Source organism: Salmo salar, chromosome ssa10, assembly GCF_905237065.1.
Source record: "Salmo salar chromosome ssa10, Ssal_v3.1, whole genome shotgun sequence".
In the NCBI taxonomy this organism is placed as follows: Eukaryota; Metazoa; Chordata; class Actinopteri; order Salmoniformes; family Salmonidae; genus Salmo; species Salmo salar.
Window position 1 is genome coordinate 116,886,429 of NC_059451.1, and position 11,802 is coordinate 116,898,230.

The window sequence follows — 11,802 nt, forward strand, 5'->3', positions numbered from 1 at the left end:
GCCGCGTATTTTCTGTGTAAATGACATACAAAGAAAACTTAAGAGGTGTTTCTCAAGGGCTCAACATTTTTTATGCTTACACCCCATTGGCAAGTCGGCTATGGAAAACCTGAACTATAAACTTCAAGCACTGTATTCTGTGTGGTTTGAGGCTGAAGGCTGAGGTGGGCTGGGGATCCATTGCTTGGTTTCTACGGTAGCAGCAGCATCCCAGAAAGGCCAGGGTTATGTCCCAAATGGCTCTCTATTCCCGGTATAGTGCACCACTTTTGACCAGAGCCCAATGGGCTCCAGTGCACTATAGGGAATAAGGTGCCATTTGGGATTCAGCCCAGGTCTAGGGGCAACACTCTGCCACCTCAAACCACTGTCACCATGGCATCATAGGGCCTTCACCACCACAGTGTAAAGGCTTGGCAACTGGCATGCCCTGAAGACCGGAGCCAGACAGTGGTCAGAAATATTTTTCTATGACTGTGATTTTTTCTCTCTCTCTCTCTCTCTCAGCTGGTCAAATTAGTCATGGACATTTATTTCCTTGTGCGATAAGAAGTGACCACTTATCTTAGCTTAATTTATACTTCAGAACGATCTGACCAGCGTGTACATTATGTTAAGAATATTCCTATGTACGCCTGTGTCAAACAATGTTTATAACGTTTAATGTAACACTGTTATAACAGCTTTCCTTTGTCACTTATAGTCTGTGAATTGTGAAGTGCTTAGGGGGCTGCTCTCACCGACCACTGGTTTTCAGACTCAACCATATAGTGGATGACACTGCCATCTTCAGATGGGGATGCAGAGTTTCATCATCATCATCAGTGTTATACAATTGGAAATGACCTCTCATGTCATTATAAAGGACTTTTAAACTATACCAAAATCAATCTGGGCAGAAATTCAGACGATATGCTATTTTGACTGCTGACTAGGCCTACTGATGTTGAAGCTCCTCTTTCTTTGTGGCAGGTGCATCTGTTATTTTCAAGACCGACCAATCACCATCTAGTTTATAGTTCATTGCCGTCTACCGTCCAATAGCTCTTCTCTTTGTTGCCTTGGCTTGGTATTAACTGGTTTACGACTGCGGACAGACAGACGCAAATAGGCCGGGCTTTAACTAATCGGGCCTACAGTTCTTTAAATAGTTTTAAATCCGTATTTACTTGTTCAGTTTAAATATACAATTAAATTGCATCTGTATTTTTGCTAAATAATCGCAGCCTGAGACAAGCGATCGGAGGTGAATATATCTGAAGATAAAAAAAATAAGTAACTAAACCGGATAGCTAGTTCATGCTAGCTAAGTTAAATCGCTGGGCGCCAGTCTTTTCATTTGCCGACATTGCTAGCTCTGCACGTTTTGTTGTTGTTGTTGTTAGCGACCGAGTTTGCTAACTGCTACATTTCAGCATTACTTGCTAGCTACAGTTTTAAACTAGAAGAAAGCAACCAGGCATGGCGGAATTCCTCGAAGATCCGTCTGTTCTCACGAAGGATAAGCTCAAAAGTGAGCTCACGGCCAACAATGTCCCACTTCCCAGCTCCGAACAGAAGAAAGATGTGTACATTCAGTTGTACCTGAAAAACTTGACCGTTCAGAACAAGAAATGTCCACCATCTGTAGACACGTTTTCCAGTGATGAAGATTTACCAGCCCCTGTAGTCTCCAACAAGAGCCGATCTGGAAGAGTAAGTAATGAAATGTTTGTTATAAATGGTTATTACAGTGCTATGAGTGTGAATGGATATTCTAATTTTAGTCATAATGCATTAAATCACTAGATACCTGTGTTGTAAAATCAAGGATGCTGTCCATGTGATGTTATTTCCGTGAAATATACACTAACATTATTTTCCCTGCTACTCACGCCTTGAATTAGTTCTCTAATGGATGTGTTAAGAACAAATTCTTATTTTCAAAAACGACCTAGGAACTGCCTTGCTCAGGGGCAGAAAGACAGGTGTTTTACCTTGTCAGCTCGGTAGATTCGATCTTGCAACCTTTCGGTTACTAGTCCAACGCTCTAACCACTAGGCTAGATAACGTTAGATAGAGACCAAATATTAGCCTCTATTAGATAATCGAATTAACCAATCTATGTATTGACACCCATAATCAATCCATAGAAAGCTACCAGGAAGACAGACAAGCCTCGCTCAGAAGAAGTGGAAGTCACAGACCTCACCGATGCAAGTTTAAAAGATGAGCTGTTGAAACATGGAGTCAACGCTGGGCCCATAGTTGGTGAGTCCTGCATATATCTCTCACTTGTCTAAGGTGTCCTCCTCTCCTTCATCTGCACTGATTGGAGAAGAGAAGTGAAAGTCAAATGGCAGAAGCCTACTGAGGAATCTGCTTTCAACTCATCAGTTCTTTCAAACCTGTGCAGATGAAGGAAAGGAGACGAGGAGAGGAAGCCACTTGAGACTATGGAGGTGTGTGCACCAACAGCCTCAGACAAACGGAGATATATATGTTTAACCACAGTTCACTTCATCCCTAACTGGTTTCCTTTGCCTTTCCCTCAGGCTCCACCAGGAAGCTTTATGAGAAAAAGCTTCAGAAGCTACTGGATACACCTGCTGCTGAGACTACACCCAGCCCACCTGAAACTGCCACAGTTAACGCTGCAGCCAAGGCAGATGGCAACCAGAACGGCAACACATACTCTGGCCAGTACAGTGACAAGGAGGAAGGTGAGAGCAATCATCTTACCACTGCACAAGAACATGCACCATTAATTAGGCAGCTCACCTATACAAATAAAAGTTAATTCAGGGTTGGGATCAATTCCATTTCAATTCAGGAAGTAGGACTAAACTGAAAAGCAATGAGGAAAATGTTAATTTCAGTCTACTTCCTGAATTTAAATGGAATGGATCTTTTTTTATTTTATGATGTTTGACTGTCAGTTTAGATGCCTTGATTCTCACTGACTCATGTTGGCTTTGCCTGTGCCAGATGAGATAGGTACTGCTACGGAACCAGAGCCTGTTCCCGTTGTGGAGAAGCCTTTGAGGAGCAGAGGGAAGACTCCTGTCACTGTTAGGAACAGCAGCAGACGGAGCAGCAAGGTAAGCCTTCAAGTTCAACTTTATTTTCCATATACAATAAATAAATAATAATTAAAACATACAATGGAAATCAGAGCTCTCACATTAATACCGCTTTCGTCTTCAACAGCAAGAAAGTTCAGCACAAATAACATTATCTTGCACCCATAAACTCCAGCCTCAATCATCTGTTGCTATTGTCAATGTTCACAGCTACAGGTGATGGAGGTGAGCCTAGCAACTGGCGACCAGACCCCTAAGAAGACGAGGGAGAATGTTGAAGAGATTCTCGCTAATGAGATCCTTTCACCCACAGGCATCAGGTAAGTCTGTTGACATTTCACTTCATCAGCGAAGTAGCCTTGAAGTGTCACGGCCGTCGTAGTAATTGGACCAAGACGCAGCGGGTTAAGTGCTCATCCTGACTTTTATTGTGAACACTTAAATAAACAAAACAATAAACGAACGAACAGTCTTGCAGGCTAAACACAGCAGTGCAAAAAAATAAAAAATAAAATACATTTAAAAAATACCACAATTCCCATAACAAACACACTCCTAATTATAGGACCTTCAATCAGAGGCAACGAAAAACAGCTGCCTCCAATTGAAGGCCCCAATCCCAATACCTAAACATAGAAATAGAATGACTAGACGGAACATAGAAATACACTAACATAGGACATAGACCAAAACCCCGGAATACATAAATCAAACACCCCTCTACATAAACACACACCCCGAACCACATAAAACAAATACCCCCTGCCACGTCCTGACCAAACTACAATAACCCCTATACTGGTCAGGACATGACAGTACCCCCCCCCCCCCCCCCCCAAAGGTGCAGACCCCGGATGCACCTCATACAAAAATAAACACAAAATAACCCCCCCCAAAAAAAGGAGGGAAGGGAGGGTGGCTGCCGTCACCGACGGTTCCCGTGCTACACCCCCCCCCTCCCCAATCCTCCTACTGTGGAGGTGGCTCAGGTTCTGGCCTTAGTCCACCACCTAACCTGTCCACCCCCGCAGAATACCTTTGGTTGAAGCGCCTCGCTGTAGACCTCGGGCTGAAGCGCTTCGCTGTAGACCTCGGGCAGAAGTGCGACTCTGGGAGCTCCGGACTGTAGTGTGACTCTGGGAGCTCCGGACTGTAGTGTGACTCTGGGAGCTCCGGACTGTAGTGCGACTCTGGGAGCTCCGGACTGTAGTGCGACTCTGGGAGCTCCGGTTCCGGACTGTAGGGCGACTCTGGGAGCTCCGGTTCCGGACTGTAGGCCGTCTCACTCGGTTCCGGACTGTGGGCCGTCTCACTCGGTTCCCGACTGTGGGCCGTCTCACTCGGTTCCCGACTGTGGGCCGTCTCACTCGGTTCCCGACTGTGGGCCGTCTCACTCGGTTCCGGACTGTGGGCCGTCTCACTCGGTTCCGGACTGTGGGCCGTCTCTCTCGGTTCCGGACTGTGGGCCGTCTCTAGACGGGGTACTGTCACTGGACACTCTGGACGGGGCACTGTCGTCGGACACTCTGGACGGGGCACTGTCGTCGGACACTCTGGACGGGGCACTGTCGTCGGACACTCTGGACGGGGCACTGTTTCCGGACACTCTGGACGGGGCACTGTCGTCGGAAGCTCTGGACGGGGTACTGTCGTCGGAAGCTCTGGACGGGGTACTGTCGTCGGAAGCTCTGGACGGGGTACTGTCGTCGGAAGCTCTGGACGGGGACTGCGCACTGAAAGCCTGATGCGTGGGGCTGGTAGTGGAGGTACCAGACTGGAGACACGCACCCCAAGGCTAGTGCGAGGAGCAGGAACAGGACGTACTGGACTGGGCTGATGCACTGGAAGCCTGGTGCGTGGAGCTGGCTTTGGATGTGCCAGACTGGAGACACGCACCTCAGGGCTAGTGCGAGGAGCAGGAACAGGACGAGTTGGACTGGGCTGACGCACTGGAAGCCTGGTGCGTGGTGCTGGCTTTGGAGACGCCATACTGGATACACGCACCTCAGGGCTAGTGCGAGGAGCGGGAACAGGATACACTGGGCCGTGAAGCATTACTGGAGGTCTGGAGCACACAACCCCTACGGGCTGAGTGCTCACTCGAGCATGGCACTTGCGAGGGGCTGGAATCATTCTCACCGGACTGTTCGTGCGCATAGGCGAGATCGTGCGCACTTCCGCATAGTATGGTGCTCTTCTGATCCTCTGTTCCCCATAATAAGCACGGATAGTTGGCTCAGGTCTACTGCCTGCCCTAGCCAAACTACCCGTGTGCCCCCCCCAAAAAAAAATATTGGGGCTGCCTATCCGGCTTCCTTGCCAGCCGTGTTCCCATATAATAGTCCCGGTTTTCACTCCACCTTCGCCGTTCCTCCCTCGCTATTTCCACCTGTCTCCATGGGAGGCGATCCCTTCCAGCCTGGATCTCCTCCCATGTGTAGGATCCTTTACCCTCCAAGATGTCTTCCCAAGTCCAGTACTCCTTATAGTCCACAAAAATATTTTTTTGCTCCTTACCCCGCTGCTTGGTCCGTTGGTGGTGGGAGGTTCTGTCACGGCCGTCGTAGTAATTGGACCAAGGCACAGCGGGTTGAGTGTTCATCTTGACTTTTATTGTGAACACTTAAATAAACAAAACAATAAACAAACGGAACAGTCTTGCAGGCTAAACACAGCAGTGAAAAAAAACAACCTCCCACAATTCCCATAACAAACACACTCCAAATTATAGGACCATCAATCAGAGGCAACAAAAAACAGCTGCCTCCAATTGAAGGCCCCAATCCCAATACCTAAACATAGAAATAGAATGACTAGACGGAACATAGAAATACACTAACATAGAACATAGACCAAAACCCCGGAATACATAAATCAAACACCCCTCTACATAAACACACACATTTACATTTAAGTCATTTAGCAGACGCTCTTATCCAGAGCGACTTACAAATTGGTGCATTCACCTTATGATATCCAGTGGAACAACCACTTTACAATAGTGCATCTAAATCTTTTAAGGGGGGGGGTTAGAAGGATTACTTTATCCTATCCTAGGTATTCCTTAAAGAGGTGGGGTTTCAGGTGTCTCCGGAAGGTGGTGATTGACTCCGCTGTCCTGGCGTCGTGAGGGAGCTTGTTCCACCATTGGGGTGCCAGAGCAGCGAACAGTTTTGACTGGGCTGAGCGGGAACTGTGCTTCCTCAGAGGTAGGGGGGCCAGCAGGCCAGAGGTGGATGAACGCAGTGCCCTTGTTTGGGTGTAGGGCCTGATCAGAGCCTGAAAGTATGGAGGTGCCGTTCCCTTCACAGCTCCGTAGGCAATCACCATGATCTTGTAGCGGATGCGAGCTTCAACAGGAAGCCAGTGGACAGAGCGGAGGAGCGGGGTGACGTGAGAGAACTTGGGAAGGTTGAACACCAGACGGGCTGCGGCGTTCTGGATGAGTTGTAGGGGTTTAATGGCACAGGCAGGGAGCCCAGCCAACAGCGAGTTGCAGTAATCCAGACGGGAGATGACAAGTGCCTGGATTAGGACCTGTGCCGCTTCCTGTGTGAGGCAGGGTCGTACTCTGTGAATGTTGTAGAGCATGAACCTACAGGATCGGGTCACCGCCTTGATGTTAGTGGAGAACGACAGGGTGTTGTCCAGGATCACGCCAAGGTTCTTAGCACTCTGGGAGGAGGACACAAGGGAGTTGTCAACCGTGATGGCGAGATCATGGAACGGGCAGTCCTTCCCCGGGAGGAAGAGCAGCTCCGTCTTGCCGAGGTTCAGCTTGAGGTGGTGATCCGTCATCCACACTGATATGTCTGACAGACATGCAGAGATGCGATTCGCCGCCTGGTTATCAGAAGGGGGAAAGGAGAAGATTAATTGTGTGTCGTCTGCATAGCAATGATAGGAGAGACCATGTGAGGATATGACAGAGCCAAGTGACTTGGTGTATAGCGAGAATAGGAGAGGGCCTAGAACAGAGCCCTGGGGGACACCAGTGGTGAGAGCGCATGGTGCGGAGACAGATTCTCGCCACGCCACCTGGTAGGAGCGACCTGTCAGGTAGGACGCAATCCAAGCGTGGGCCGCGCCGGAGATGCCCAACTCGGAGAGGGTGGAGAGGAGGATCTGATGGTTCACAGTATCAAAGGCAGCAGATAGGTCTAGAAGGATGAGAGCAGAGGAGAGAGAGTTAGCTTTAGCAGTGCGGAGAGCCTCCGTGACACAGAGAAGAGCAGTCTCAGTTGAATGCCCAGTCTTGAAACCTGACTGATTAGGATCAAGAAGGTCATTCTGAGAGAGATAGCAGGAGAGCTGGCCAAGGACGGCACGTTCAAGAGTTTTGGAGAGAAAAGAAAGAAGGGATACTGGTCTGTAGTTGTTGACATCGGAGGGATCGAGTGTAGGTTTTTCAGAAGGGGTGCAACTCTCGCTCTCTTGAAGACGGAAGGGACGTAGCCAGCGGTCAAGGATGAGTTGATGAGCAAGGTGAGGAAGGGGAGAAGGTCTCCGGAAATGGTCTGGAGAAGAGAGGAGGGGATAGGGTCAAGTGGGCAGGTTGTTGGGCGGCCGGCCGTCACAAGACGCGAGATTTCATCTGGAGAGAGAGGGGAGAAAGAGGTCAAAGCACACACACCCCGAACCACATAAAACAAATACCCCCTGCCACGTCCTGACCAAACTACAATAACCAATAACCCCTATACTGGTCAGGATGTGACATGAAGAATGGTTGTTTTGTCAAGAAAGATTAAATATAATTTTGGAAAAGTACTTATCTTTCCAGTAGGTCTAGCACAATTACTGTATAACCATGTAATCGATAGTTATGAATGAAGACTGCCATGAAAATAAAAGAACTGTCATCACCGCAACAACAACAAAAATGAACTAAAACAGCTGACTGAAGACGGGATGGTTAGGTATTCGTGTGGTTGAGTCCGTTTATACGGTAACATGGACTCTTAACAACGTGATGAAACTTTGTTTCTCCTTTCTGAAACAAACAAGGTGTTGTAGCAAACAAGCACACATAGAAATCTGCAAGCAAATTGCAGCAGCACACACAGAAATATAATCTATGGCAGCTCATGCAGTCAGGAGTGGAGGAGAGAAGAAAATGTGTGTAATAATAATATTTAACATTTCTTGCTATTCGAATGGTTAATGCGGAGACTTGCGGTCATTTGGCTGGCCAATTACCGTCATCCAAAATTCCATGACCTTCACAGCCCTACTTTTCAGTGATATTTAAAGCAGTAGATTTAAATTACTTTAGTCACTCACCTCATCCTCTAATCCCTCTCTCCCCAGCGCCAGCTGCAGGCGACCTATTCGCGGCGCGGCGGGCCGACCGGTGAAACCCAGCAACTACTGGCTGAACGAGTCTCTCCTGGAGCGCTCCATCTATACAGAGTCTTATTCTGAATGCAGCTCCTTGGGCTCCAATGTGCCGGCCAGGCCCGGCTTCCTCTCTGTCCTACTAAAGCTCATGGTACTCGTCACTGTAGCTGGGTCCATCTACTTCGCCATTCAGCACCTCGATGCAGATCAGGTTCAGTCCTTCAAGGGAATGCTAACCGACGCCAAGGGTCTCCTAAACAGCGCTAAGGGTCACCTGTGTAGCACGGTTGATAAGGTGGTGGATGCTGTGTTCGATAATGTGATTGTGCCGCTGGGTATCGGGGGAGGCAGCAGCCAAGGTGCAGAAGCAGAAAGTGGCGGCAGGTAAGCAGTGCACCCTCTCCACCCTGCTCTCTTTTTTTCTTGTATTTTTTTACCGTTATTTTACCAGGTTGTCCAATTGAGGTCAGAACCCCAGTTATTCAACAGACCACCTGGCCACTGCTCTGCCATCCACACCTCACTAGCTCACCACAACCCCTCCATCATCATCCTCTGGTCACCACCTTGGAGGACTGACTGACTTTTAATCTGGGCTGGTAGACTATCACCCTGTCCCCTCCTTGTTCACTTTTCCTCACCCCACGTGAGGAGAGCAGGATGGGTATTCAACCCAACCAGGAGAGCAGGAGGGGTATTCAACCCAACCAACACCAGCTTCCTGGAAAACCAACACTGTCTTGCCAAGACAGTCTGAAGAGACTTGTTTTTATTATTAAGCTGTTTTTAATTGTAGTGTGAAGTCTATGTTGTGTATTCTTTGTGTGTGTATTTTTAGAAAGGACAGACAAGTCGTACGCATGGTTGTAGTTTTTGAAGGACGTGTTTGTAGTTTTTGGAGTGTCTGTGGTGCCAGGTGTTTTTCTGATGGTGAAGTGCATGCACAGTGATAGCACTTAGTGCCAGTGTAAGTGTCAATTCCATTTCAATTCCAGTCAATTCAGAAAGTAAACAATTCCAAATGATCCTCATTAAAAAGCATGGAAGAGAATTGGAATTCCAGTGTACTTCCTGAATCGACTGGAATTTACATGGAATTTACCTCAACCCTGCTTAGTGCCCTCCCACTAATTCAAGCACAAAGAAATGCTACTAATTACGGGAACATTTCCAAGTATTTCTGTATGGATTTTTGAATATACACTAGTAGTAATAATAAAGCTAGGTAGAATAATGGTGCTCAGGTCTATTCTAATCTGCTCTAAATTAATCTGATCAGTGCTGGGAGGAGTGACAGTGTCCAATAGTGTAACTTCAGGTCTCGTCACTGTATGAGGAAAAACCCTTATTTTCAAGATATAAAGGTTATAAAACTGATTTTCTTTGGTTAAATTGCTCGTTTTTGGTATATGCTGCAGTAACTAAGTAAGTGGTCTGACCTTTGAATGGCTCATGATGGCACCTGACCTGAGGGGCAGTGACCCAAATCCCAGTATAGCTTTGTGAGTTTGTGTGAGTTTACGTACATGTTTCATTTAGTAGTGATTTGTTGTGCTAAAGATTCCAGATCTTCCAGTCCCATCTACCGGGTCATGTTCAGTAGGGCACTGTAGCAAGATGGCTATAATCCTCTCTGTTTTAATGTGTGTTTTCGCTGTTTGTTGCCTAAGGAACATGACCCAAGACTGGCTGTCTTTTTTTTAGTGCACCCACACTGCCCTTCTAAGCGGTTCTGCACTCTACTGATCTGGGAAGAATAACGTTTTTGCAATAGGTAGTTGAGCAAATATACGAGTTAACAATGTATTCCATTTTGTTACTTGGACTATAAATTGAAATTTACTCTGCCTCATGTACACTTCATTGTCATAGAAGAGGTAACACTAAAGGGGACAGTAGAACAATTGACTGAGACTAATGGTAATATTGATAGCAACTTAACTTATGTTGACCATTCATAGAATTTTGATGTCAAGATGTTGAAATGTTTGTCCAGTGTTGAAAATAAGTATTTTTTCTTTCTGTATTTTTCTAATGTGAATTGTTAATGTTGGTTTTTTGTCTAGGTGAAAGTGAAACTTAAAAAAAAAAATGCTATCTTAAAACTTTACCTCTTTGTTGACTTGTGGTTACACAGTGAATATATTAAAGATTCAAATGTTTTTGACTTTGATCAGGCAGCTAGCTTCCCATGGATGGACAGATATGATAGGGATTGTGGGGGTAAGGATTTTGAATCTGTTTTTATTTAAAATACTATCATGAAATAAATGTGGTAATTCAATTGTCTCCCCGTGGTTTTCTTTATTGAGATGGAGTTTGTAAACTGTTCGATGGACAGCTACTGTATTGACATCTGTTAGTGACGATTATGAGAACCCTTGTCTTGCCTGAGACTTGAAGATTTGTGTTGGCTCACTGAGGTAATGCCTAGGACTTAGTTCAGTGGGTTAACAGTCTTGTGGTGCACACTGTGCAGACGCCCACAGTCGAACGCAGTTGGTCACATGCATAAAACACCTCAGAAGGATGCTCTTGTTTGAGAATATTTCAACAAAAACTGAAAACATTCATGCATAGTAAGATAAGCGTCCAACTCAAAGGTGAAAGAAGAGTGTTGAGTGGCATCCTTCAACTTGAATCAAATCAAATTATATTGGTCACATACACATGGTTAGCAGATGTTATTGCGAGTGTAGCGAAATGCTTGTGCTTCTAGTTCTGACAGTGCAGCAATATCTAACAAGTAATATCTAATAATTCCACAACAACTACCTAATTTACACAAATCTAAGGAATGGAATAAGAATATATGAATATATGGATGAGCAATGTCAGAGCGGCAGCATAAGCTAAGGTGCAATAGATAGTATAGAATACAGTATACATTATACATATGAGATGAGTAATGATGAGTAATGCAAGATATGTAAACATTATTAAAGTGTCATTATTAAAAGTGGCCGATGATTCAAGTCTGTAGGCAGCCACCTTTCTGTGCTAGTGATGTTTGTTTTTAACAGTGATGGCCTTGAGTAGAAGCTGTTTTTCAGTCTCTCGGTCCCAGCTTTGATGCACCTGTACTGACCTCGCCTTCTGGATGACAGCAGGGTGAACAGGCAGTGGCTCGGCTGGTTGTTGTCCTTGATTATCTTTTTGGCCTTCCTGTGACATTGGGTGCTGTAGGTGTCCTGGAGGGTAGATAGTTTGCTCCCAGTGATGCGTTGTGCAGACCGCACTACCCTCTGGAGAGCCCTGCGGTTGTGGGCAGTGCAGTTGCCGTACCAGGCGGTGATACAGCCCGACAGGATGCTCTCAATTGTGCATCTGTAAAAGTTTGTGAGGGTTTTAGGTGACAAGCCAAATTTCTTCAGCCTCCTTAGGTTGAAGAGGCACTGT

The 11,802-nt window shown here is 46.3% G+C and overlaps 1 protein-coding gene across 1 annotated transcript; it reads left to right on the forward strand.

Moving 5' to 3' along the window:
• Positions 1-1,087: 1,087 nt before the first annotated feature.
• lap2b (Lamina-associated polypeptide 2) lies at positions 1,088-10,692 on the forward strand. The gene is made up of 6 exons (NM_001173602.1): positions 1,088-1,695; positions 2,134-2,251; positions 2,536-2,703; positions 2,969-3,081; positions 3,274-3,383; positions 8,374-10,692. The coding sequence occupies exons 1-6, from the start codon at positions 1,462-1,464 to the stop codon at positions 8,789-8,791; spliced, it is 1,161 nt and encodes a 386-aa protein (NP_001167073.1). The 5' UTR covers positions 1,088-1,461; the 3' UTR covers positions 8,792-10,692.
• The last annotated feature ends 1,110 nt before the right edge of the window (positions 10,693-11,802 follow it).

Excerpts from the sequence above, each read along its gene's own strand:
- lap2b (NM_001173602.1), top strand. The coding sequence starts at position 1,462 with ATGGCGGAATTCCTCGAAGATCCGTCTGTTCTCACGAAGGATAAGCTC. Across the intron at positions 1,696-2,133 it reads ACAAGAGCCGATCTGGAAGA|AAAGCTACCAGGAAGACAGA; the intron begins GTAAGTAATGAA and ends ATCAATCCATAG. Across the intron at positions 2,252-2,535 it reads CAACGCTGGGCCCATAGTTG|GCTCCACCAGGAAGCTTTAT; the intron begins GTGAGTCCTGCA and ends CCTTTCCCTCAG.